This window comes from Saccopteryx leptura, chromosome 4 (genome assembly GCF_036850995.1).
Source record: "Saccopteryx leptura isolate mSacLep1 chromosome 4, mSacLep1_pri_phased_curated, whole genome shotgun sequence".
Taxonomy (NCBI): domain Eukaryota; kingdom Metazoa; phylum Chordata; class Mammalia; order Chiroptera; family Emballonuridae; genus Saccopteryx; species Saccopteryx leptura.
This window is the reverse complement of record NC_089506.1, coordinates 221,417,036-221,444,118: the sequence shown is the minus strand read 5'-3', so window position 1 is coordinate 221,444,118 and position 27,083 is coordinate 221,417,036. Positions and strand designations below refer to the sequence as shown.

General features: G+C 56.9%; 2 protein-coding genes across 4 annotated transcripts in view; one reads left to right on the top strand and one right to left on the bottom strand.

Moving 5' to 3' along the window:
• Positions 1-8,927, bottom strand: part of EARS2 (glutamyl-tRNA synthetase 2, mitochondrial) — a 29,678-nt gene extending 20,751 nt beyond the window's left edge. The window contains exons 1-2 of one of the 3 annotated variants that reach the window (XM_066383421.1): positions 8,704-8,923; positions 4,350-4,505 (exon numbers count right to left, since the gene is read on the bottom strand). In XM_066383421.1, the coding sequence (XP_066239518.1) occupies positions 4,350-4,505; positions 8,704-8,842 (295 nt within the window). In that variant the 5' untranslated portion in view covers positions 8,843-8,923. Of the gene's footprint in view, positions 1-4,349; positions 4,506-8,703 lie in introns of all 3 variants that reach the window. The other 2 variants (XM_066383420.1, XM_066383422.1) reach the window with 2 other exon arrangements.
• A 99-nt stretch (positions 8,928-9,026) lies between these two features.
• Positions 9,027-25,875, top strand: UBFD1 (ubiquitin family domain containing 1). Its single transcript, XM_066383424.1, has 7 exons — positions 9,027-9,292; positions 9,472-9,828; positions 10,742-10,950; positions 14,661-14,726; positions 14,879-14,984; positions 19,105-19,187; positions 22,375-25,875. Exons 1-7 carry the CDS (start codon positions 9,268-9,270, stop codon positions 22,483-22,485), a joined length of 957 nt encoding a protein of 318 aa, XP_066239521.1. The 5' UTR covers positions 9,027-9,267; the 3' UTR covers positions 22,486-25,875.
• The last annotated feature ends 1,208 nt before the right edge of the window (positions 25,876-27,083 follow it).

The following is a 27,083-nucleotide window of genomic DNA, read 5'->3' as shown; positions in this document are numbered from 1 at the left end:
CTTTAAACAATCTTTGTAGAGCTTGCAAGGGCAGCGTTCTGCCCCCGCAGGTCCTGGCATTCCAAAGTCCACACAAAAGACTCGTCTCAGGGTGACAGTCTAATTCTCAGCCACTTTCCCCAGAGGTGCACCAAGGACACTTCACGTTTCCATGGACACAGCCCTGGACTGTACAGGCCTCCTACCCACCATGGAGCAGGGAGTTAGAGGTGGGCCTCCAGGTGGCACCCTGGGCAGAGTGCTCAGGGAGACCATGTGAAGGGCACCTTTGTAATTATTGTAATTACTGTGTAGCTTGGGCTGTTGCTGTGGTCTGTTTCCTGTCATACAGACTGTGAAGCGAGCAACTCTAGAGGGCTGGAATGTGGGGCAGCGACCCTCAGCCTTCCGGTCCACCTCTGCTCCGGAGAGCATGATGCCCACCGCTATGCCCACAGCCGCACCAAGCAGGCTGCCAGGGGCCTGAATTTCACCCCCAACTCCATCAGCTCTGCCAGGGTGCAAGGCCAGACCACAGAGGGCTCCACTACCTGGGGAAGAGGCTGTGGCTGCCCCCGAGGGGCTCGCGGCTGCTGGGTCTCTACCTGTTTGGCAACCACCGGCTGGGCTCCGAGTCGGCGGACAGCAGTTACAGCCCAGGCCTCCCCTCAGAGGAGGAGGAATCGGGGACGCCTGCTCCCACCAACTCGGAGCCACTCTGCCCGCAGGGCCGCAGCTCCGGCACCCACACCCTCTCCGGCTCCTGCGGGTGCCGCTCTGGGGCCCCTGCCCCCGACTCCGGAGCTCCCGTACCCACAGCTGTTTCTCTAACGGCCGCTGCTGCCAACGTTCAGCTCCAGGGCGGACTGCAACTCGTGAACCCATGGCTCTCTGTCCAGAGACCACTCCGGGGGCAGGCGCTGCTGGCGCTCGGCCTGAACGGCACACGGCGGCTCTCGAACCAGCTGGCCTCCCTCTCCGGCCCTCGGTCCAGTCCACGCCGTCACTGCTGCTCAGGACGCACTCGTCTTGGAGCTCTCGACCTCACTCAGCTTCCTGCACAGAGCTCCTGTTTCTTCTCACCGGGTTATAAGAAACACCCAGCCCACGGTCCCCACCAGGAGAGCCACCGGGAACAGCCACTCCTCTATTCCACCCCTCGAGAGTGTCGGTGGCTCCATACCCACCTGCTCCAAACCCTGCCTGCTACGCCAAATATAATGCGGTGGTGGAGGCCAGGCAGGTTGACATTGGATTCGGGCTAACGGTGGAGGAACGCAGAGCCAGAAAACGGAGGGCTGTTCTGTTTAATAAGGTCTCACAGCAGCGGACAAGCACCCAGGCAGGGAAAACAACAAAACGGCCCCTCACAGTGGCGGGCAGGCAATCCGCCACCTGCAACCCCTGAGCGCAAGCACCACAGCCTTACACAGGCCACACACACGTGGCGCTGCCACGGGCTCACACACTAACTGGGCACAGGGCTTACCGCCGGCACCAGTGAGCAAGCCGAACAAGCTGCCCCACAGTCGGGTTAGGTACACTGGGGGGTGCTTTCCTAATCCAAGCGGATGTTCAGCACGTGGACGGGCCCACGGTTTCCGAGGGACTCCACCAGGGGAACACACAAACACTGGTGTGTAATGTTCACGACAGCCAAAGAGCGGAGAAGAGCAAACACCCGCTTGAGGGGGTAAGCGGCATCTCCACATCTTAAGTGCTGACACGTGCTACAACAGAGATGAACCTCACAGGAAAAGCCAGTCACAAAACACCACGTCACCTCATCCCATTCACGTGTAGTGTCCAGAACAGGCAAACCACAGGGACAGGCAGATCGGTGGCTGCCTGGGGGGGGGGGAGCGGGACAGCTGCCAACAGCACTGGGTTTCAGTGTGCAGTGAGAATGTTCTCGATTAGAGCGGCCATGGTTGTACAACACGGTGAGTATCATATGCAAGTTACACGTAAAAAAAAAAAGACTCCTGAAGCAAGCCGCTCCAGAAGTCAGCCCTCCGGGGCCTGGTGCCAGGCCTCTGCCTCAGCAATGCAGGGGTGGGGGGGTCGCAGGCCTCACTCCCACACTCGTGATGAACCGGGGCTCCGTGCGGGGGGGCCGTCCATCACTGGCCCCCACACGCAGCAGAGTGCCTGCACGTAATCAAAGTTCTCTTCCGGGCCTGCACGGCACAATACCTGTCCTCACAGCGCGTCCCTCTGCTCTGCTCACTGTGCTCGGGCCACACTGGCCTTTGGGCTGCTCCTCTAATACGCCCAGCACTTCGCTTCCACAGGGCCTTTGCATCTGCTATTCCCTCTGCCCTGAACACTCTTCCCCAAGGTAACCCCAGGGCCGGCCCCTCAGTCTGCACAAGTCTCTGCTCTGACGTCACCTCCGCGCTGCAGATTGCTCTACCTAAACAAGCACCGTTTGGGTTCCCAAACCTGTACTTGTCATTTCATACCATAAGAATGACCGAACTGTTCACCCGTCTTCCCTGCTTACTGAGCATGAGGTCTCTGCTCAGTGCTGGAACACTATGGGTGCCAGTCTATGATCTGGGTGGAGGAATGCCTTTTTACTCAGTTAACCTCGATGAGTACCTGCCATAAACCCAAAAAACAGAAACCGTTTCTGCCCTTCAGGAATCCAGAGTCCAGTTAATAATTTACCTGAGTTAAATATACATCTCAGAACAGTCTTGGTATTTTCAGTATTTTTTCTTGGGGAGCTGAACCAGTCATACCTGTCCGGGCAGGTAGGCAACTGTTGACCCAGAGAACACAGATACACTCCTTCTTGTCCCTTAGTTGAGCTGTGCTCAGGATCAAACTTCCCACAAGATCAACTTCAGAGGCTGCACACATTTTGTTTGGCTCATACAAGTGGTTAACCCCGCCCCCCCATTACCTGAACTCAGAGATTTAACAATGGGAAGTATATATATATATATATTATTTTTTAGTGAGAGAGAGAGAGGAACAGACAGGGACAGATAGGAAGACAGAGATGAGAATCATCAATTTGTAGTTGTGGTACTTTAGTTGTTCACGGATTGCTTTCTCATATGTGCCTTGATTGGGGGGGGAGGGCTCCAGCTGAACCAGTGACCCCTTGCTCAAGCCAGCCACCGACCATGGGGTCGTGTCTATGATCTATGATCCCACGCTCAAGCCGGAGACCTTGGGGTTCTGAACCTGGGTCCTCACAATGCTCTACTCACTGTGCCACCTCCTGGTCAGGCTGGGAAGTACTCATTAAAAAAACAGCAGGGCCCTGGCTGGGTGGCGCAGTGAACAGAGCATCATCCCAATGTGCTGAGGTTGCAGGTCTGATCCCCAAGTCAGGGCACATATGGGAGGCACACAATGAGTGCACAACTAAACGGAACAATGAAGTGGAACAAACTGATGCCTCTCCCTCCCCCTCCCCCTCCCTCTCCCTCTCTCTCCCTCCTCCCCCCTCCCTCTCGCTCTCTCTCAAATCAGTGGAAAAACTAAAACACAAAACAGCAGGCCTTGGAAGGGTAGCTCGACTAGGCCCAGTGTCATTCCCCTACGCCAAGGTTGTGTGTTCGACCCCCAGTCCAGGCACACACAGGAACCAACAATGAACGCGTAAGCAAGTGGAGCAACAAATGGATGTTTCTCTCTCCCAAAAACCAAGAACAAAACTAAGCAAAACCCAGCAGGTGTGGCTCCTCTGGGAAGTCAGAAGACTCGACCAGCTGGGCCAGCACTCCCACCTGCGAATGAAGGGCTAGAACGCGTCCCCACTCAGCACAGGCCTAGGCCCCAGGCCCACCTCCCGGCTGGGTCAGCACTCCCACCTGCGAGTGAAGGACTAGAACGCATCCCCACTCAGCACAGGTCTAGGGCCCAGGCCCACCTCCCAGCTGGGTCAGCACTCCCTCCTGCGAGTGAAGGACTAGAACGTGTCCCCACTCAGCACAGGCCTAGGGCCCAGGCCCACCTCCCGGCTGGGTCAGCACTCCCTCCTGCGAGTGAAGGACTAGAACGTGTCCCCACTCAGCACAGGCCTAGGGCCCAGGCCCACCTCCCGGCTGGCCTAGCTCCTGCCCACTCCCAGGAGGGCCTGAGGCTCTGGGACGAGAACAGGAATGTCAACACGGCCTTGGAGCCTGGGACGGTGACCACTCAGTGCAATGTACAGATGATCTATTACAGAACTGAACACCTGAAACCTGTACAATTCTGTTCATCCATGTCGCCCCAATAGATCCAATTACAATTTTTTTAAAAAGTTAAACCAAAAAACAGAACCCCACTGAGCTTTTCTTCGGGGGGCACCTGCCACCCCAGGCAGCACCCCTGTCCTCCCGGAGCCAGGACCGCCCCGCCAGCCTCACCTGCCCACGCCAGCATGTCCTCAATGTTGTCCGCCGCCCCGGGCACAAGGCGGGCCTGGTCCGTGTCCTCCAGGCGCAGGATGAAGCTCCCTCCATGCTTCTTGGCAAAGATGTAGTTGTAGAGGGCAGTGCGGAGGCCACCCAGGTGCAGGAAGCCTGGGCAGAGAGGAGGACAGCGTGGCTAAGACAGGGAGCGAGAGCCGACGAGCCCGGTCTAGGGACAAGCCAGCTCCGAGTGACACGACGTCCCAACGAACATCAAAGCCCAAGAAGCCGCTCCTCTGGTCCCTCTAGTGAGCACTGAGACGTGACCGAGGAAGACGGTGGGACTCCTTCAGCCCCTTTCTTTCTTTCTTCTTTTTTAGAAGATTTTATTGATTTTACAGAGAGCGGAGGGGGGGAGAGAGAATTATCAACTCATAGTTGCTTCACTTTAGTTGTTCATTGCTTGTTTGTTGCTTGTCTATGTGCCTTGACCGGGCAAGCCCAGGGCCTCAAAACAGCGACCTCAGCGTTCCGGGTGGACACCCCACCCACTGCGCAACCGCAGGCCAGGCCAGGCCAGCCCTTTTCTAAAGAAGACTGTGAGGCCGGTGGCCGAGGCCAGGCAGGTCCACGCTGGATTCGGGCAGACGGCAGAGGAACCGCGGGACCAGAAAGGGTGGGGCCATTCGGTTTAATAAAGTCTCACAGTGGCGGACAAGCACACAGGCAGGGGGAACCGCCTCTCAGGCAAACAGTAAAACAGCCCCTCACAGTGGGGGGCAGGCCATGCGCCATCGCATTCCTCCATCTCTCTCGAGTGCAAGCATCCACAGCCTTACAGGCCACACACACGGTGCAGCCACGCGCTCCCACGCCAATCAGGCAAAGTGCTTACAGCTGGTAATCCCGCGAGCAAGCCTAACACAGCTGCCCCACAAAGACCAACATTTTGTAAAGAAGTGCCAACTCCCCCCAAATGTACCCATCATTCTACTTGAAGATTTGCCTTGCCCTGGTCGAATAGTTCAGTTGGTTAAGGGAGTCACCCCAAAGCACAGAGGTTACGGGTTCAATCCCCAGTCAGGGCACATACAGACACAGAGTGAGGTTCCTGTCTCTCTCTCCCCTCCCCCTACATCTCTAACTAAAATCAATCAGTTTAAAAAAATTAAAAAAACAGAAAGATTTGCCTCAAGGCCAAGTTTCATGCAAAGGAGGAGAAGCAGAGGCGTATTCACTGAAGCTGTTATCACGTGAACATTTCTTTAATTGTTTTTACTGACTTTAGTGCGAGAGAGAGGGAGGGAGAGGGGAGAGGCAGGAACACGGAACACTGATCTCTTCCTGTACATGCCCTGCCCCAGAATGAAACCGGCAACCTCTGCACTTCAGGTCGATGCTCTAAGCCAGTGGTGGTCAACCTGGTCCCTGCCGCCCACTACTGGGCGCTCCAGCTTTCATGGTGGGCGGTAGTGGAGCAACCAAAGTATAAATAAAAAGATAGATTTAACTATAGTAAGTTGTTTTATAAAGATTTATTCTACCAAACTTAGCGAAAATCCGACACAAAGTACTTGGTAAGTAATTATTATTATATGCTCTAACTTGCTGTAACTCTGCTTTATAAATTTTATAAAGTTACTTCCCTACTTTATAAATCACCATGACTGTGGAACCGCTGGGCGGTTAGAAAATGTTACTACGAACAGAGAGATACAAAAGTGGGCAGTAGGTATAAAAAGGTTGACGACCCCTGCTCTAAAGGAATGTTCACATGAACATTTAACTTATGCAAATTCAATGTGCTAGGGGAAAAATTAATATCCAATTAAAAATACTATACAATGACTTTTTACATACACCTCCACGCACCGTCATTACTATCCTCAGCATACATTTTGAATTTCGTCTATGTGACATTTTCACCATCAGTGCGGGCTTTAAACACTAAGCAAAAGCGACATTCAATTCCGGGACATTTCTGTTCACCCGAATTCAAACTTCTGAGCTTTTATGTTCCCATCACTCCTGACTGAAAACACAGAATGGACAATTTTCCCAGGGGCTTCCCCTTCCCCTAGACCAGTGGTCTCCAACCCCCGGGCCGCGGACCGGTCCGCAGAGAAAGAATAAATAACTTACATTATTTCCGTTTCATTTATATTTAGGTCTGAACGATGTTTTATTTTTTAAAAATGACCAGATTCCCTCTGTTACATCTGTCTAAGACTCACTCTTGACGCTTGTCTCGGTCACATGATTCATTTATCTGTCCCACCCTAAAGGCCGGTCCGTGAAAATCTTTTCTGGCATTAAACCGGTCCGTGGCCCAAAAAAGGTTGGGGACCACTGGTTTAGACCACAGCCCTGTCTGCACGACGAGCTCGTCTGCACCTCCGATTATAGGACATGGCACAGGAACAGCTGCCCTGCGGTCAGGCTGACTCCGGCCACACTGATCATGTGTGTGACCTCCAGCTAGGTCCTGCAAGGCCACCACAAAACCAGGGGTCCCCGAGAAGACACGGGGCCAGCAGTTGACAGCAAGACCTCTGATATGAAATAGACCTGGAGTTCAATTCTGCATTCACCATTCACTACCTGTTGGGTTCTCTATTTAACTTGTATGAGTTCCAACTTCTTCTTTTATTAGGATTCAAAACAAAAAACAGAAACCTTTATTGCAGGGTTGCTGTGAGGCCTAAATGCTGACCAAAGCACACCTTTCGATTATTTTTGGCTATTGTAACGATCTGTGTGGCTTAATAATTCTTTTTGATTTTGGAGAGAGAGAAAAAGAGAGTATAGAAAGAGAAACATCAATTTGTTGTTCCCCTTATTTATGCACTCATTGGTTGATTCTCGTATGTGCCCTGACTGGGGATCAAACCCACAACCATGGTGTACTGGGATGATGCTCTAATCAAACTGAGCTACCCAGCCAGGGCGCTTGATAATTTCCTTATCTAAAGTCTGTAGTTAACAGCCTTTGGCCATTTGGGCTTTTTTTGCAAATTAGCAAGGAAAAAAAAAATTACACTCATCATAATAGAGGCAACAGTTAAGTGCTTTCTATAAGTACCAGCCCTTGTTAAGTGTCTCAGCTGCATCGTCTCAAATCCACGAGGCAGGTACAATGACGAGCCCAGTTTGCTAGATGATCAAACAAACTCAGAGGCTCCAAGAGGTTAAGTAATTTGCCCACGTCACACAGCAAGGAAATGGCAAAGCCAGAAACTTGTACCCAGTCTCCGGCCTTGGGTATGGCACCCAAACTGGTGCTGGTCTGCAAACCTGCTGCTAACTAAGCACGGAAATCAGGAGACAATATCTAGAAACTTAATGGCAATCTGACAGAATAATTTTCTATCTGTTTAACAAAAAGTAGGCTCATACTTTGTATGCCTTCAACATTTTCACCGTCAACTAATCCGTTTATATTGATTTCATAAAAGTGCCGATCCTCCATAATAAGTGATTGGCAATCAGAAAAAGTAGTCCTTCCAGCATGGATGGTTTGAGACGCGCACCCTGTCCACTGAACTAGACCCGCCTACCAAAAAAGGATCCTGCCGTTCGTTCTGTGCAGCTGGGACCTCCTCACCACAAAGGTCGCCGTACTTATTTCCTGGCGCTGGGGCCCAGAAGGAGAGCATGCTCATTGTGAAGGCAGAGACAGGTAGCCTCGTGAGAAAAGAATTTTTTGGAACTGGTGGGGCGGCCCTGACAAGATCGCCACTAGGGTCGAGTACATACAAGGGGCCCCTACCTCCTTCTGGCTTGCTAAGCGCCAACACTAACCACTGGGCGTGCGGACCCGCGATGTCCTCCGCTCGGAAGGTTCTTCCCATATGTTCACCTAGCTAGGTCCTGGTCATAGGGCTCTCAGCTCAAGTGTCACCGCGTCAGCAAGGCCTTCCTGAGCATCCTTCCGGACCCCCAGTGCCCTAGGCTAGGACTGCTGCACTTTCTTTCCCATGTGGCACACGGGACTGCCTAAAAGTCACAGTGTTTTTTTTTATAGATACTTGTCGCGGCTACTACGGAGTAGATAGGGACCCTCCTTTCTCGATGGCCACTGTGTCGCAGCGGAACAGGACCTGACGGTGTGTACTTAGCATATATACATTTATGGACTCTACAGAAGAGACCGGAAGAGACGGTGCAGAACCATTAGAAACAAAAACATCCCTGGCTATGCCAAGAATTTCCGTTCGGGAACCTGTCTCCGCCTCGGGGGGAAAAATGGGGTCGCGCTGCCCTCCCAAGTCGGACTCCACCGGAAGGGGTTCTTCGTTCGGGAACCTTCGGGGGGGCGGGCACGGGACGGTGGGCCTCGGCCTGCCCTGTCAACGTCCGCCAAGGTTACCTGTGGGGCTCGGGGCGAAGCGCACTCGCACCGCAGCCCCGGAATCAGGACCCAGACTGGCCTGGCGCCGTCCCAGAGGGCGCCCCCAGACTCCGGGGACCCTCCCGGGCTGCAGCAGCCTCCTCCAGAGCGTCGCCATGTGGGATGGACTCGTCCACGTGGGCGTCTCCGTCCAATCACTTCCGGGGACTCCGCCTAGCCAATCCGCTTCCGCCGCAGGCGGCCCAACCCCGCCTCGTCGCCCCCACCCCGGCCCTTAAAGGCGCAGGCCGCTTAGCCTGCGAGGCCACGCCCCCCTCCCCTGCACGGCTGCAGCCCCTCTTGGCCTCGAGGGGGCAGAGCCGGTCGAGCAGCCGATTGCGCGGGCCCTCCCCCCATGGCCGCCGAAAGCTAAAGCGTGGCAGGGGCCGGGCCCGGGAAGCGGAGGAGGCGGGTCTCCATAGAAACCTCCACCTGTTTCCGGCCAGGCTGGGCGAGATTAGGGGCTGCTGCGGGGGCCAATCTCCGCAGCTCGCCTTTTCCCGGCGGCCCCTGCGGGCGCGGTGGGTGTTGTACACAATCATCATGGCGGCGGCCGGGGCCCCGGATGGTGAGTGTGGCGGGGCGGCGGGGCGGCGGGCGCCCGGGTCGGGCCCCGAAGGGAGCGGTCCGGGCTCGCGTCCGCGGCCTGGCTCGGGGTTGGGGGTCGGGGGTGGGGTGGCCGGGGACGAGCCTGAGCGGCGTCCGGCCGCAGGCCCGGCCCCACCCCCCTGACCGACCCCCTTGCAGGCATGGAGGAGCCTGGCATGGACGCGGAGGCCGACGGCGTGGCGGCCGAGGGGCCCGCGCGGGCGCTGCACTGCGCGGAGGCCGAAGCCGCGGGGGCGGCGGCGGCGGGAGCGGCGGCCGAGGACTCCTGTGCGGCGCGGGGCAGCCTGCAGCCGGCCCCGGCCCAGCCCCCCGGGGACCCCGGCGCCCAGGCCTCGGTCAGCAATGGCGAGGACGCGGGCGGCGGCGGTGGCGGCGGCGGCGCGGCCCGGGAGCTGGTGGATCTGAAGATCATCTGGAACAAGACGAAGCACGACGTGAAGTTCCCCCTGGACAGCACCGGCTCGGAGCTGAAACAGAAGATCCACTCGATCACAGGTGGGGAAACCCCGTGGCCCGACGGCCGCCGCCGCCCGCCCCCTCCTCGTGCTCGGTCCGCTCTCCGCGCAGCAGCCCTCCCGGCGGGGTGCTAGGGTGTCCCCATTACTCGGATGGGCAGGATGATGAGATCTGGTGCCCCACATCGTAGAGCTGAGTAGAACCGGCTAAGCTGGGATTGAGGCCCAGGTCCGACTCGACGGTCCAAGCTTCTTCTACCTGGTGTTGCTCGAACGTCTTTAATAAAAGTCATTTCAGGCACTTGGTCAATTTTCAGCTTCCAGGCTGTACCCTCACCCCATCCCCCACCCCCCACCCCCCTGGCGGTTTTGATTCAGTGGGTCTGGGACGTGGCCAGGGATCTATTCTGAGCAAGCACCAGGTCCTTCTCATAAGGGAAGTTCACGCAGGAAGCACTGGGGACCATCATCCTGCGGATCCCTTCCCAGGTGCTCCTGGAACTAACCGAATTTCCTCCCGTCTGCAGCTGTCTGCCATCTGAAATGATTTCTTTGTAGCCTGTAAGCTCCATAGAGACGAGAACCTGGCCCCTATTGGGTTTTGTATTCTTGAGGTCTGTGGATTCTTCCACTTAATGTTTGAGTGATTGGAAGATGGAGGAACAGCTTGGGACATGTGACAGCTAATATTAAACAATTACTGACTACCAGGCACTGTACTAAATTCTGTCGGTTCTATCTCGCTATCCTTAAATCCATACAGTAAGAAGAGCTTATTGTTGTCACTGTTTACAGAGTTCTGGGAAACTGAGGCTGAGCTAGGTTGCGAGTTGCCCGAGCGTGCAAAAGTAACCCGTAAGAGAGCAGGATGCACGTTGAGTCTGTTGCCCAAGTGCTGTCTCGGCCAAGTGTGTTTCCAGTTCTCCCTTTCACCGTCTGCTACTTTTCCCAAGGTCTCCCACCGGCCATGCAGAAAGTCATGTACAAGGGACTCGTCCCCGAGGATAAGACGTTGAGGGAAATGAAGGTGACCAGCGGAGCCAAGATCATGGTGGTCGGCTCCACCATAAATGACGTTTTAGCGGTAAACACACCCAAAGACTCTGCGCAACAGGACGCCAAGGCGGAGGAGAACAAGAAGGAGCCGCTGTGCAGGCAGAAAGTGAGTCCGTCCGTCCTGTGGTTGCGAGTCCTGGGAAGTTGGAGGCGTTGTTCTCCAGAGCCTGTGGTTGATTACGTTCTCCCTAGAATAAGCTCCTCTTTGGACAGGGTCCATGATGGAAATTTATGGCAGCGGTTGGGTGCGGCTGGCTGTTGAGTGGAGGTGACAAACTACCTGAGATTTGCAACTTTGTCTCATCTGGCGGGTCAGTGTGTCTCAAGTCTCTCTCCTTTAGGATCAAGCCTTTGTAAAGGCAGAGGCTTCAGAGCCGGACGTGGGTTTCTCTCCTGGGTAGTGCAGGAGAACAATGCTATGCTATCGCTAGAACTAACTCCCCATTTTGTGCAAGTGCTTATTACATTTGTCCCTCGTGTGTGGCTTCCCCCAAGTCAGCAAGCCCGTGTCTGGAAAAGTGTGAAAAATGAATAGCTTTCAGAGTTTCCTCTAAAAGTGACCCATGTCAAGAAGCCAATGACGCTGACCAGGATGATAAGTACGCTGATTTTTTCACCTCTCCTGGTCCAGGAAGGGGGGCCTGGTTCTTTCACATTCTCTGCGGCTCCTTTTGGAGGTGCGGGTGTTTCATTGTCGCAGGAGCGGTGAGACGAGTGTCCCCTGTGATCTCACCGCCCAGCAGCAGCCCCCAGGCGTTGTGGGAGCCTCCTGGCCCCTCAGTACTGTTCCAGGAAAACTAAGGGTTCTTCCTGTAACCTGTGTCCTGAGGAGACCAGGTGGAACCACCACTGGTTCCAGTCACCACAGGCACCAAGACATGTGACCAGCAGCGTGAGAAGGACGCAGCCTTCTGTTACAGAGTCCTACTCCCTTTGTGCTTCCAAACCTCCCAGAACACGTTTTTGCAAATGTGGCGGCAGAACCTATCGGGATTTCTGTGAACGTTCCTGTTTTATCATAGAAATGTTACTGTGTGACAAGGTGCTGCTCCAGACCCCGTGGAGGAGATTGCATAGTGTAGTTTATAGCTGTATTACACTTGCCTGAGCAGGGGATGCCGTGGTGAATAGAGCGTCGGACTGGGATGCGGAAGACCCAGGTTCGAGACCCTGAGGTCGCCAGCTTGAGCATGGGGTCGCTGGCTTGAATCCCAAGGTCACTGGCTTGAGCGAGGGGTCACTTGGTCTGCTGTAGCCCCCCCCCCCCCATCAAGGCACATACGAGAAAGCAATCAATGAACAACTAAGGTGCCGCAATGAAGAATTGATGCTTCTCATCTCTCTCCCTTCCTTTCTGTCTGTCCCTGTCCGTTACTCCCTCTCTCTGTCTCTCTCTTTCTCTGTCACAAAAAACAAAAAAGCTATATTTACTTATAAAGCGCCTAAAACTTTTGGGCTCTCTAAAAGTTTAAAACTCTGTCTAGGTGCTTGAGCATGGGCTCATCTGGTTTGAGCAAAGCTCACCAGCTTGGACCTAAGGTCGCTGGCTCCAGCAAGGGGCACTCGGTGTGCTGAAGGCCCGTGGTCAAGGCACATATAAGAAAGCAATCAATGAACAACTTAAGGTGTCACAACGCAAAACTAATGATTGATGCTCTTTGTCTCTCTCCGTTCCTGTCTGTCCCTATCTATCCCTCTCTGGCTCTCTCTCTGTCTCTGTAAACAAAAATAAAAAAACATGAAACACCTGTCTGAGGTTTCAGGTCAGGGGTTATAACCCTATGGTAGTATCTAAAGGTGTATATGTGAACACTTTCACTCCCAAATATGGCATCGTAATGTCTTGTAACCAGATTGGTTCATGTTTGTTTTCCTGCGTTCCTCTTGTCATGCGTGTGAAACGTCAGATTCGATAATGCAAACGTGAGCGAGCATCCACGGGCCACACCCTGGGAGCATGCGTAGCTCTTAAATACAGGCTCTGAGTTAGTAATGCTAACTTAGCAGGCTCGGGACTGTTTCCACAGTGCAGGGGCAATTCTTCAAAAGGTCCTCGTGAGGTCTGAGTCAGATCTAGCTCGTAATCCCTTTTGCTACGTTTTGTTCATGCCAGTGATAAAGCGTAACACGCCCTAATGAGAGGGGTCCATCCTTGTGACTCTTACCGGCTGCTCAGGAGTCGGGCTGAGGGACAGGGCGACCCTTTGCTGGCAGTCGGGCAGTGTTGAGTTTATTCCTGGTGGAGGGCTTCTGCCATGCCAGGGAGGGTTTGAGTTGGCTCATGGCCACCTGGTGCTTCAGTTTGGTTAATTTTTACCCTCTGCCCACTTACTGTCCCTAACAGTGTCTGTAACTGTCCAGCCGTTGCCCATAGATGGGGTGGAAGTAAGACTCAGGCCCGTGGGCCAGCCAGGAGCGGTTGCAGGGGCCGGAGCCTTCTCAGGAGCCCGAGGTTGCTGCCTCAGATTCCTGGGGTGGTCTGAGTGAGGGACCTTTTCCTGTCGGGCTGCTGGAGAACAGTCAGCATTTCTCTCTGCAAGTGCGGTCCTCCGGGCGCAGTCTCGCTGGGGTTCCCGGTGGGGCAGCAGGAAAGACTTCTGTGGTGGGTGAGGCTCCATTTGTGGTGGAAATGCCCCTTTCGACGGCTGGGCCGACGGCCAGCATCAGTAGAGATGTCTTTGGGAGGTTAAGTGGATAGAGGTGCTGTCGTTTTGTACTTGCTGGGAGAGCGACACCTTTGTGGCTCCCAGCTGGGTGCTGGGTCCTTTCAGCGGTCACTTGGGAGGGTGGGGGGGTCGTGTTTTTTAGAATTAGCAGTCTGGAAATCCTGTTTTCTCTAGAACTTTGATGTTTAGTATGGTAGCCACGCGTGGCTGATGAAATTCAGTAGAAGCAAGGATTTATTTTCGTGCCCTGCTGGCCCCGTCTCCGCTCCACTGGCCATGGGTTTCCGTCCCCGTCAGCCTCTGCTGGACAGCACGGCTTTCCGTCCCCGTCAGCCTCTGCTGGACAGCACGGCTTTCCGTCCCCGTCAGCCTCCACTGGCCATGGGTTTCCGTCCCCGTCAGCCTCTGCTGGACAGCACGGCTTTCCGTCCCCGTCAGCCTCTGCTGGACAGCACGGCTTTCCGTCCCCGTCAGCCTCTGCTGGCCATGGGTTTCCGTCCCCGTCAGCCTCCACTGGCCATGGGTTTCCGTCCCCGTCAGCCTCCACTGGCCATGGGTTTCCGTCCCCATCAGCCTCCACTGGCCATGGGTTTCCGTCCCCGTCAGCCTCTGCTGGACAGCACGGCTTTCCGTCCCCGTCAGCCTCCACTGGCCATGGGTTTCTGTCCCCGTCTCCGCTCCACTGGCCATGGGTTTCCGTCCCCGTCAGCCTCCACTGGCCATGGGTTTCCGTCCCCGTCAGCCTCCACTGGCCATGGGTTTCCGTCCCCGTCAGCCTCTGCTGGACAGCACGGCTTTCCGTCCCCGTCAGCCTCTGCTGGCCATGGGTTTCCGTCCCCGTCAGCCTCTGCTGGACAGCACGGCTTTCCGTCCCCGTCAGCCTCCACTGGCCATGGGTTTCCGTCCCCATCAGCCTCTGCTGGACAGCACGGCTTTCCGTCCCCGTCAGCCTCCGCTGGCCATGGGTTTCCGTCCCCGTCAGCCTCTGCTGGACAGCACGGCTGCCGGTCAGAGGGCCCATCTCTGGACAGAACAGGCCTTCGGACCAGACGTCAACACTGTGTTTCTTCATCCTGTTTTTTCGGAGGTAGTCATGTGACCAAGACGCAGTCAACTTCCATTTAATAATCTCTTCTGCCTTATCTTATAGCAACACAGGAAAGTGCTGGATAAAGGGAAGCCTGAAGACGTGATGCCGTCCGTTAAGGGGGCCCAGGTAAGCCGGTCGCCTTCGTGGGCATTCCGAAAGCCAGGCCCACCTCTCCTCCCGGGGCTCCTGCGCCCCCGTCCTTGCATCCTGTCCCTTCTCCTGGTTTTGTCCTTTTTTGTCGCCGGTTCCTCCCTGTTACCGTGCTCTTGTGCCCCCAGGAGCGCCTGCCCACGGTCCCCTTGTCCGGCATGTACAACAAATCTGGAGGAAAAGTGAGGCTCACCTTCAAGCTGGAGCAGGACCAGCTGTGGATCGGCACTAAAGGTGCGTGCGCCCCCCCCCGCATGCTGGCGCTGGCCGCCTCCGGCTCCCCTGCAGCCCCCTGCAGCCCCCTGCAGCTCCGCACTCGGAACCCTCCGCTCTGCTCCGCGGGCCCTGGCTCCCGAGTCTGCTTTCAGGTGCTCCTCCCCTGGGTGGAGTTTTCCCCTCGGTCTCCTCAGTCCCGTCTTAGGGCCAGTCCTTCAAACCCAGGCTGTCCAGCTGCACCCAAAACCAGAGGTTCCAGCTGTGTGGGCCAGGCTGGTCCGTAGACAAGGGTTTTACCTGTTTACACACTGTCTGTAAAAACTGGAGGTTTCACTTGATCTGATTTTTGACTTCTCAGTAAACGTCAGAAGGTCTAGCCGTCTGGACCTGCATTCTCCCGTCACGAGCAGCTGGAGCTGAGTGTGGTTTGACGTGGGGCGGGCTGCAGCTCCCAGTGTCCCGTCCACCTGTGTGCACCCAGTGCCCTTCCTTTCTGTCCCCCGCCGGGCCCTGTGAGATCCGAGATGGCCCCGTTACTGAGGACACTTTTCCTGACACTGGGCCCCGCCACCCCCTGCCTGGTGCCCTCTGCCTGCCCCCATAGACACCCCCCCCCCCCGGGCGCAGTGGGTCAGGCTGCTGTTTGCTAGGAACTGTCTCTCATTATCCTCCCTGGTTTTTTGTCCAAATGGATCAAAGCCTTGTTGGTCACACTCCGGAGTTCTGTCTCTCTCTCTCTGCCACTCCATTCTGCGGGTTAGGCTCCGAGCGTCTCTGAACTGGTCCGGGAAAGAAGTCCCCTGTTTCTCTGTCTTCCTCTTTGCTCTCTGTCCCGCCCGTCTTCCCTCCTGTCTTCCTCTCCCTGGTTTCTGTGTTCAAACACCTTGGGCTCACCTGAACCCTGTGTACTCTTACTGGTCAGTGTTACCCCCTTTAATTTCCTAAATAAGATAAGGAAACCCTTTGGCTCTTTAAGGCCCACCGCAGATGCCTGACCGTAGTGTCCAGTGTCCTCAGTGGTGGGACGCCAGTTGACGTCTCTGACCCTGCTCCCGGCCCCGCTTGCCTCCTGTGTCGGCTGCAGCCCTCACTGCCTTCCCGTGTGCACTGCAGCGCCGTCTGCTCGTGCCGGGCCCTTCCCTGTGGGCCACTCCATTCCCGGGCACTAATACCATCTTTCCAGGGCTCTACTGAAACGTCTGCTAACGGACCCTTCCCGATAGCCCCCTCCCCCGCTTCTGTTCCTAGAGCACGTCCTCTGTGTCCCCAGAGCACTCATGACTCTGACTTGTCTGTCCCCGTTAGATTCCGGAGGGGACGAACGTGCTCACTCGCCTGTCTCTGCCAGCACTGTAGGTGCTCAGTGTTCGAGGTAAACGCTAACGAGAAGCCCGGGGCTCCCGTCCTCTGAGGCTGGTTGGTTTCAGGGACAGGCATTAGTGTGATTCTGCTTCAAATGGGATCCACGTCTCAGGGACAATGATCAGGGCCGGGTGGTGGGGAGTGAGGTTTTTAATCATCTAAAATACGGAAGCCAGCCTCCTTTTCACTCCTCTCCTGGTTCTTAAAGTGAGCCAAGACCGACCTAAAAGTGTGTGAGCTTTCTAACATTCGCTTGACAACCTGCTGTTTTCTCTCTCTCACATTTGGTCCTAACTGCATGATCAGAGCAAGTTTTGCAAACTAGTTCGGGGCTCCCCCATCCCTCCACGGGCCTTTGACCCTGTGAGAGGTCACTGTCTTCTGCTGAGCTCGCCCTTGTCGCCTGTTGCTTGTTTAGTCGTGAGCCGCCGTCCCGCCAGCCCCTGCTCTCCGTGACGCGGCAGGCGGTTGAGGTGGTCCTCTGTCACTGCGCTGACTCACTTCAGCAGCCTGGTGGGACAGCAATGCCCGCGGGCAGGGGCACCCAGGCAGGCTGGGCGAGGATCAGGTCTCCTGGGGCTCGCCGGCTTCTCGGGCAGTGCTTCCGTGTTGGGGGTGGCACTTTGAGCACGTCAGGAGGGCAGGGACCTGTCAGGACCTGCTGTGCCGTGGCGCATGTGCTGTGTGGTGTGGGAGCAGCCCTTCCTGCTGTACGTGCGGGAGAAGCTGCAGGGCCCGCACTGTGCTGGGCACTAGAGTGTGTGGCCTGGACTCGGACCCCAAGGGCTGACCACAGCTGAGGCTCTCAGTCCCGCCGTGTGCCTGGCCTCGGGGCGCCCAGCCTCCGTGGGCTCGGTCCCTGCACGCCAGCCTCCGTCTCACCTGCCCGTGGGGTCTGTCACCCGAGTGCCATAAGCTCCCTCAGAGGACACCAGGCACTGGCTTCCCTTTCTGCTGGCAAAGATGACGCAGTGGGATGCCGCTCCAGCAGGGAGGTGGCCTGTCTCCGAGGGGCACCCGACTGGTGGCTGATGGGCTCTTCCTGGCGGGTGACCTCGGTGGCCGTGGGGAGCAGGACCCGGCCGCAGGTCTGCAGCGAGACCAGGCTCTGGGCAGGAGGCGGGTGGGGAGCCTGTGCCCTGTGCCCCGTGCCCTGTGCCCTGTGCCCTGTGCGAGGGCAGTCGCGTCTCATCGAGCCGATTGTCACTCAGTGTGGCTCAGCATCGTTAGGTCTTCTCCATTTTCAGGAGAAACCAGAACTCACTTTCACGTGGACATGTGTGAACACTTGGAGGGGTGGGAGTGCTGGGAGGTGTCCCCTGGTCAGGTCCTGCCCCTGCTCGCTGCCGTGGCGCCACTGAAGTCAAGGCCCGAGTGACGGTCCTCGGGTCCACCCTCCCTGCCACCGTTCCTCAGGAACAGAGGCCCCGGGACAGGAATGGGACGTCTCTGCCCTTTAGTGAGGCAGGCACCCCGAGCTCTGCATTCCTGGTGTGTTTGGTCAAGTGGTCTGTTTTCAGATTCTGCCTTCTCCAGGCTTTTTTCTGCAAACTCGGTAGTGTTTTTACCAAAGTGGGTTTGACTGTTGCTGAAGGCTTCCGTCCCCTGCTTGTGAGCAGCGGTTTCCGCGGGGGCTCTGCCCACTGTCCTGTGGTCACCCCCAGCCCGCTGCACTCGCTCACTCCCAGCAGGCGCCCCGTGCTGCTGCCGCGTCCACGCCTGCCGCCGCCTCCACGCTTGCCGCCTTAAACTCGCTACCAAGTGTCTTCTGACTATGCACTAAGTGGCACTTTGAACATTAAGCATAAGAGGTCGCACCTGTGTTAGGAGAACTGTTGGCGTGTGCACGTGGAGGCATGGGGGGGCAGGTGAGCAGGAGCTCGCGGCAGAGACGGGTCCCTCGGCCCCAGCAGTCCTGTCTGTGGGCATCCCAGGGGCACGCTGCTGCCCTTGTTTTTGGTCCTCTCTTTTTCTTTTTCTTTTTTTTTGTGTGTGTGTGTGTATTTTTCTGAAGTTGGAAACAGGGAGGCAGTCAGACAGACTCCCACATGCGCCCGACCGGGATCCACCCGGCATGCCCACCAGGGGGTGATGCTCTGCCCCTCGGGGCGTTGCTCTGTTGCAACCAGAGCCATTCTAGCACCTGGGGCAGAGGCCAAGGAGCCATCCCCAGCGCCTGGGCCATATTTTGCTCCAATGGAGCTTTGGCTGGGGGAGGGGAAGAGAGAGACAGAGAGGAAGGAGAGGGGGAGGGGTGGAGAAGCAGATGGGCGCCTCTCCTGTGTGTCCTGGCCGGGAATCGAACCTGGGACTTCACATGCCGGGCTGACACTCTACCACTGAGCTAACCAGCCAAAGCCTCTCTGTTTCTAATTGAGTTTACTGGGTGGTGCTGGTTAACATCGTTCTTGGTCCTCTGGACTGTCCCAGTGCCAAAGACCTTTGCCAGTGCTGGGCTTGGGCAGGAAGGGTGCAGTGGAAATTCTTGGGTATTTATTGTTAGACTTCTAAAAAAAACACCAAGAAAGAAATTCTCTGTTCTCAGAGACCTTAACTATACTGTTGCCACATCCTGGTCCCATATGCTCCTAAGAAGTTCCCGGCTCCCACACAGGGTTCTAGAGTCATTGTCAGGGTCCTGACCCATCATCCTTTGAGGACACGGGTGACTTGAGCTTACAGTAGATTCCAAAGCCACTAGCCCTGATGAAGGACTACTGAGACATGAGTGGAACAGAAGGGCTTTGAATAATGACTGTCCTTCCTCTCAACCTAGAGCGGACTGAGAAACTACCCATGGGCTCCATTAAGAATGTGGTCAGCGAACCCATCGAAGGACACGAAGACTACCACATGATGGTGAGTAGCTGGGAGCTCTGGCCTGTCTGGGCTGCCACTCTGCCCCTCCCGCGGGGACCCGTGGGAACCGAGGAGGGGGCGGGTCAGGAGACGCGCACTCCCACACCCTCGTGCTGTCCCCACTGCTCAGCTCCGTCCTGACCCACTCCTGGTTCTCTCTGACCCTCTCTCAGCAGTCTAAAGGGGAAACGGTGGCTCTCTGAAGCCTCCCTTGTCTCTGTAACATTTTGTTTTTAGACCAGAAAAATATATATAACGAGGAGGAGTGGCTTGTGGGTTTTATTTAACTTCTGTCTTGCATAGAGAATAAAACTTCTCACTAGTCTTGGTGTTTGGCCACCAGGCCTTCCCCTCTGGGGTGGCGCTGCCGTTCCTGGGCTGTGGACGTCAGGCGGCCGGGCGCCCTGAGGAGGACGGACCTGCAGACCCGTTCCCGTGGAGGGCGCTCTGGCCGGCGCTGCGGCCCTGAGGCAGGACGGTGTGGGCACTCCCCCGAGGCAGGACGCTGCGGGCACTGCTGGCTCTGTGCAGAGCGGGCTGCAGTGAGGAGCCGGGCCACAGGGCACGCCCTCCTGCTTCCCCAGTGTGAAGGGACCACTGCAGGGGCGAGGTCAGCTACCCAGACTCCGGAGTGGCTGCGCCGGGACCTGACCCGAGCAGTGACGTGGTCAGGGGGCTACCTGCCCTTCTCTGTCGGAAGAGGCAGGGTTTTCAACATCCAGCCAGCAGGGATGTGGCCACGTTGGCCCATCCCAGGGAGGAGGAAGAGGAGAGGTCTGCCTGTAGGCGGGGCCGCGGGGTCTGCAGAAGAGGGAGGGGTCGAAAGGCCCCAGGACGGGGCTCTAGCTTCATGGCAGCCTCTAGACCCTGCGGACCCCGCTGTCAAAGGTCTGTCAGTCCTGTGTCTGCTCCTGTCTTACTGCTCACTGTCCACCCTTCAGCTCCTTTTCTTCTCTTTAAAAATTTTCTTCGTCGACCTGGAAATGCTGAAGTCGCCGGTTTGAAACCCTGGGCTTGCCTGGTCAAGGCACATATGGGAGTTGATGCTTCCAGCTCCTCCCCCCTGTCTCTCTCTCCTCTCTCTTTCTCTCTGTCTCTCTCCTCTCTAAAATGAATAAATAAAATAAAAATTAAAAAAAAAAAGGAAAAAAAAAATTTTCTGAAGTGAGAAGCAGGGAGGCAGTCAGACAGACTCCCGCATGTGCCTGACCGGGATCCACCCGGCATGCCCACCAGGGGCATCGCTCTGCTGCGACCAGAGCCACTCTAGCGCCTGGGGCAGAGGCCAAGGAGCCATCCTCAGCGCCTGGGCCAACTTTGCTCCAATGGAGCCTTGGCTGCGGGAGGGGAAGAGAGAGACAGAGAGGAAGGAGAGGGGGAGGGGTGGAGAAGCAGATGGGCGCTTCTCCTGTGTGCCCTGGCTGGGAATCGAACCCAGGACATCCACAGGCCGGGCTGATTCTCTACTGCTGAGCCAACTGGCCAGGGCCCCCCAGGCTCCTTCCAGGCCTGCTGGCAGCCCCCACTAGCCCTAGTCTGTAGTCTTTAAAGAACTGCTGATAGGTTGTTTTACCTGCTCAGTTGCTTCTGTTTTAGAAGTTGAGTTTGTTTTTGTTTTGTTTTGTTTTGTTTTGTTTTTTCTGAAGCTGGAAACGGGGAGAGACAGTCAGACAGACTCCTGCATGCGCCCGACCAGGATCCACCCGGCACGCCCACCAGGGGCGACGCTCTGCCCACCAGGGGGCGATGCTCTGCCCATCCTGGGCGTCGCCATATTGCGACCAGAGCCACTCTAGCGCCTGGGGTAGAGGCCACAGAGCCATCCCCAGCGCCCGGGCCATCTTTGCTCCAATGGAGCCTTGGCTGCGGGAGGGGAAGAGAGAGACAGAGAGGAAAGTGCGGCGGAGGGGTGGAGAAGCAAATGGGCGCTTCTGTGTGCCCTGGCCGGGAATCGAACCCGGGTCCTCCGCACGCTAGGCCGACGCTCTACCGCTGAGCCAACCGGCCAGGGCCTAGAAGTTGAGTTTTGATGTATTCGCGGCCCCTGCACTGTCTTTGGAAGCGCTGTCTTCCCGTCTGGCCGAGTGGGGCCGGCAGCCCGAGGGGGGCGTGCACAGCTGCGTGGGCACTGTGACCTCCTGTGGGACTGGTGAGGCTGGGCAGTGCTGTGGACTGAGTGTAAGTGGTCACTGTTTTCTGCAGTCATTTCTGGAAGGGAGGGGCTCCTACTGCCCTCCTCCCCTCTGAACCCCGTTACTCCGCGCTGCTGCCTGGGTCCTGGTCGGGGGCTTCTGGCCGCTGGCTTGCGGACCTGCCGTGTCGCTCGATGTTCACCTGTCAGAGTTCACATCAGAAGGGGTGCTTTATTTTTATGAGGCATCCTAGAAAACAGGAAAGAACAGTCCTAAAGCCCATATATCCATCAGCAGGATGTAACAGTTGCCAATATTTTGTAACTGGCTTTGTATTCTGTTTTAATCAAAGAAAGTTGACCAGCAGCGAATCTGTCCCCCTCACACGACCACATCACGACCCATCGTGGCTCCTCCCTGTCTGCTTCCATGTCGAGTGTGTTCAGGACAGGCCTCAGGGCTGCTTTGTGTGTGTGCAGTTTTCCTGAGTGGCATCGTGGTATGGACCGTTCTGCAGCTTGCTTTGTTCTGGCCTGCCGGCGTATGTCTGCTTACCACAGGTCCAGTCCAGACCTTTTAAAGGCAAGGCGACATTCGTATGTCCAGGCCGCACCACTTCTAGTTTGCACGCCCCAGGGATGGATATGCAGGTGTGTCCAGGTTTTCACCATTTCTGATCGTGCTGCTTTGAGCGCTTGTCTGTCTCCTTGTGCACGTGTGACGGCATTTCTAGGGTTGTGGTTCCCAGACGGGTCTCTGGGTCGGCAGTGTCACAGCACCTGGGAACCAGCTTGTCAGCCCCTCCCAGCCCCCCAGGCAGAGTCGGAGCCCCCGTCCGCTGTGACAGGCCCTCCGGAGGGTTCCGAAGGGTGCGCAGGTGTGGGAATCACCGCCCTCGGGCTGGCCATGCCGTGTGTGCCCCAGTCACACCCCCCGCCAGGAGCGTGCCCCACGTCCGTCCGTCCGTAGTCCCACTGTGTCTAACTGGGCCACTGCCCCTCCCGCCCACTCGCTCCCGGCTCTGAAGTGCCGCTGGTCTTCCTCTTCCCCTCCAGGCGTTCCAGCTGGGCCCCACGGAAGCCTCTTACTACTGGGTGTACTGGGTCCCGACCCAGTATGTGGACGCCATCAAGGACACTGTGCTGGGCAAGTGGCAGTACTTTTGAAAGCACTTTCACCTCTGGCCCCGGAGACTGACCGCAGTGAAGGACATTGCTGGGAGAGGCTGCAGCACCCCGGATTTCAGAGTTCTGGAACTTTGTTCAAAAGCAATCTCTCTCCGATCTGAGGTGGTGTGGCGCCCGAAGCCAGAGGTGGCGTTCTGTCACTCGTAGCTCGATCCCAACGTAAGGTCACCGGTCCCTTCCTCACAGCTTCGTACCATTTTTAAAGTCAGTACAGTGGAAACAATAAACCTGATCCCGACCTGTCGTGTGGCATCCTGACGTGTGTTTGAGGGCAGGTCTGCCAAGTTCTGTTCAGAGAGGAATGGTCAACAAGCTTTCTGCTCTTTTTTCTGTAATTTCCACTGAAATATTTTCGTGAATCTTTGGTTGCTAACATTTGGACTGTGTTGTGATGCGCTGGGTGTTTTTCACGTAAAACTGTGTGCCAGTGGGAGGGTGGAAAGCCATAGTCTTCTGTCCATTAAGATTCAGGCTTCTTTCTTTCCCGTTTAGTTTTCTCACTTCCTAGATTTGAGTTTTTGTTCTCAAAACCCAAAGATGTCAGTTCCCCCTGCTGCCCCCTCAGCTTCCTCTCCTGGCCCCTCCCGCCACGCTGCTGCTCGCGTGCGCAGTGGGTGGGAGCGCGTGGGGCTCGGCCAGGGCTCCCCGTGGGGGCTCCTGCTGCGGCCGAGGGCCCTGCCTGACTGCTCTAGTCCTCCTGCCTCCTGGGCACCGGTCTCTGGGGCGGTCCCGCTGCCTCGCTGACAGTTGTCTGCCGCCCTCCCCGCCTTGGTGGTGACGCCCAGCCTGGCCTGGGTGTGGCTGTCCCTGGGGGAGCCCCGTGGGGGCAGCAGACAGGGCCGTAGATCCACCGGTCCACTTTGGGAGTTTCAGGCATTCTTAAGCAGTGATCATTTCATGACGCTTCTCCACTCGTTGCTTCTGCTCGTGGTTGTGTTCAAGTGTCCTTCATCGGGAAGTGTCCTTCAGAGACGCTGCCTTTCTCGTAAGATGTCTGACCTCGCGGGTCGCCGATTGCTCCATCAGAAATGGGTTAACTTGCTTTTGTGACTAAGCTCGTCCTCTGGTAGTAGCCCTTGCGTGGTGTATGCGCGTGAACTGTGTTGTCTCCTCGCAGCCTGGTGACTCTGAGATGGGAGTCCTCGGTGAGCGGCGTCCTCGTGCAGGCCGCTGGTTCTCTGCCCGTCTGCGGTGCTCCTGCCCTAGCTGCGGGCTCTCAGGGCGGCTTGGCAGGAGTCCCCAGACCTGGCGTTCTCGTCGTTAGCCTGTCCCCCTGACTCTGTGAAATCTGTTAGCATGTGAGCCCGTTAACGACATTCTGCACCCTTCCCTCCAAACGGGAGTGCGGGGATCCCGCCGGGTGGACAGGCTCATGCTCCTCGTGCAGTCAGTTCCGAGTTACGCGTCTGGGCGGGAAGAGCTGCTCTTGCTTCTGGGGACACAAGTACATCTGTGACGTGCAGCGTCCTTGAAACTGCCCGTCCGCATCCCCTGCAGGGGCGGAGCTGACCGCAGCCTCTCTGTGCTGTCGGCCGGCAGTGTCTGCAGGAACGGCAGCTTCTCCGCTGCCATCCTGGCCTCTGAGCCGGTGGGTCCACAGAGGGCACGCTCAGCCTGCTGGCCGGTGTCCCTGTCCCCCTTGGCTGAGCCCGCCCTGATGGTGCCACACACCCGCTTCCGCCCTGTCCCCAGACCTGCCTGGTTCCGCACTCGCCCTGTCCGCGTGGCCGCCACGCCCTGACACCCCTTCCTTCCCGTGAGCGCGTGTGACCTGTCGTCTCCCTGCTCCCTGAGGGCCACACCTTTCCGCTCAGGCTGGTGTCGTCTCCAGACAGGACCAAAACCTGTGTGAGCCTTTTTATTTTACGTAAAATGGTGCTTTTTTTCCTCACTCGAGATACTCTATGTAAATAGTAATGTAAGTGACATCTTTCGTGAGGAGCTGTTGGGTGGGGCTCACGACTGTGCTGGAACAACCACGAGCTCTGGCCCCTGAGTTCGTCTGCGGGAGCCCCGGAAGCGGTGTTAGGGTTGGTTCGAGTCTGGGTGGGTCCAACAGTATTCGCTCTCCGGCCGCTCAGCCCCGTGGCTGACCAGTCTCTCCCTTTCTCCTTGCAGTCCAGAATGACCGAGAGTAACGTTAGCAAGCTGGAATCCTCTCCCCTTTGGTCCATCACAGTGTTGCTGTGTCCTCAGGATGACTGGGCAGCTCCTTCCCGGTCAGAGGGGACCGGCTCTTTCTGTGGGCATGCAGGTGGACCAGGGAGAGCTGGTTCCGAGCGGGGCTCCCGCCTGCAGGGAGCGGGCCGGGCCGGCACCTGGCCCCCATGGGCGCTTGTCTGAGCCACCGAGGGGCTGCCCCCCGTCCTGGGCTCTGTGCTGCTGGTCCCCCTACGGGCCTCTGCTCACAGACGCCATGCCTCTCTCCCTTTTAAGGCGCCCTGGTGAGGAGGGCCGAGTGGTCCCTGCGGGGGCCAGTGCCTGTTGGCTGTGTTGCCGTCCTGTCAGGAGACGTGGGCTTGGGGGGTGCCAACTGGTGTTAGGTACTCGGCTTGATGCGTGGCCCTAGGCGTGCGGCGTCGACTCTGGACCCAGCGTCAGCTGCCCTGAGCCCGGTGTGCTCTTCTGTGACTTGTGGACACGGGCGGCCTTGGGAGGCCCCCAGCTCCTGCTTCACTGGACGGGCCAGAGAGCATCCCTGCCCCGTGGCCGCAGCTCTGAGCACCTGTGGCGTCTCAGCCAGAAGGGGCGTGCCCCCTCCTCTCACTTACCCACGTGCCTGGAAGAGCCGCCCTCTTGCTCTCGGCTCGCCCTCTCTCTGCCAGGGGCAGAAAGGGAAGGGGGGCCCTGTGCCGCGGGCCACGCGAGGGCCAGCTTTCCCTCCACCCGTCTTCTAGGGAGACCTCTCCCTTGCTCCTTGCCTCTGGTCATGCCTGTCATCTTGGAAAAGGATGGTCTCTTTGTTTTGAGGCTTTGTGACAAAAGTCATCCCTAGTTAGGATTGGCCTGTTTCCTTCTCACTAGGGCCCCCTGAAGCTGTGGGGGGTCAGGAGCCCTCCGGAACGCAGAGCACCCGGGCCGTCTGCCTGCCAGGCTGTGGTTTGCCGCGTCCCCAGTCCCAACACTCTCCTCTCCCTCTCAGTTCTCCAGAAAGAACCGACCTTGTACCCAGTACCGTGTTTCCTTGTGTGCGCTGTCTGGCTTTGTGTTCTAATCAAACGGCTGTTGGGAGGAGACAAACGTGTTTAGTCTATTAGATTTGCGCTGCTGGAATTTTCTTTTTTTTCTTTAAAGTGTAACCTTGACTAGCTGTCTTATTGTTTATCCTGTAAGATTAGCCTATCAATTAAAGTTTGATAATTAACTGTGTCTCCTTTTCTCTTCTAATTCTTCATGCGCCTGACCTGTACTGGGGATGGACCAGTATTTGGAACTGGGCCACTGTGGTCAACTGTTACCCTGTCGTCTTGCTGTGGCTTTGACTATATCCCACCCACAAAGAGCAGGTGAGAGAGAGGGGGCTTTGGTTTGGTTCACTTGTTACTGGAGTCACTGCCAAGGCCACACGCCTGTCAGGACAGCCCTCCTCTGCCCACTCTGGTCCCCAGGGGTCGGCCTCCCTGTCTTCAGGCTCCTGGCTGCTGCCTTGTGTGACTTCACCCAGCCCCACACTCCCCTGAAGTTGAAGTCCCTGGTCTTTCATAGTCATCTCTCCTTCCTTATGACATCAATTTTATAGAAACCCTACCTTCCGGGTGTTTCCTTGTGACCAGGTTCCACAGCGGTAGCAACACTGCTCTCTGCTCCTCACATGGGGCAGCCCAGTGCTGAACGTGACCATCCGTGGAAGGGAGTGTCCCCCCGCCGAGTGTGAGCTCCCCAGAGCGGGGCCACACCATGGACCAGTGTGCAGCTCGCCCACTGGCAGTGTGACACACGTGGTGGGCTCTCCACGCTTCTGAGCGCATGCTGTCCTGGGGGGCACCATGAGGAGGGCGGTGTGGCAGAACCGGAGATCGGGCCAGAAACGGTGCTGACAGGCCCTGCAGAGGGGACTGCCTCCCACGGACACAGGGGCCCGAGGGCCGTTCGAACCCCACCTGCCCGCTCTCGTTCGGACACTGGAAGGCTGCATGTGGCCCGTGAGCAGCCTCCCTAGAGTGGCACACAAAGGACATTCCAGTATGTTCTGAGAGCACAAGGGCCTTTGCTGTTTGAACATGACCCTAAAGTAGCATTGTCAAGAATTACCTGTCAGTCAGTGACTTTTCTTCCTTATCCTGGCTCCTTTGGAACTCGGAGTAGCTACTACAGAATGTGCAAACAGGTCCCTTCTGGGCGCTGAGCAGTGAAGATGCTAGCAGAGCTCCTACCAGGCAGAAACAACCAGACGCATTCTTCATGGGCAGAACGGGCAGCTGCCATAGGGTTAGAAGAGCCACAACACTGCCCCAGGTGTTACAAATATGGTCATTCCAATCAGTGGCTCACACCAAGCCTATTTTGTTCCAAGTACACCGCTCAAAAATTCACACTTTTGATCTGCGTGCATACCAATGACAGATCACACCTGATCT

Excerpts from the sequence above, each read along its gene's own strand:
- UBFD1 (XM_066383424.1), top strand. The coding sequence starts at position 9,268 with ATGGCGGCGGCCGGGGCCCCGGATG. Across the intron at positions 10,951-14,660 it reads AGCCGCTGTGCAGGCAGAAA|CAACACAGGAAAGTGCTGGA; the intron begins GTGAGTCCGTCC and ends CTTATCTTATAG. Across the intron at positions 14,727-14,878 it reads CGTCCGTTAAGGGGGCCCAG|GAGCGCCTGCCCACGGTCCC; the intron begins GTAAGCCGGTCG and ends TTGTGCCCCCAG.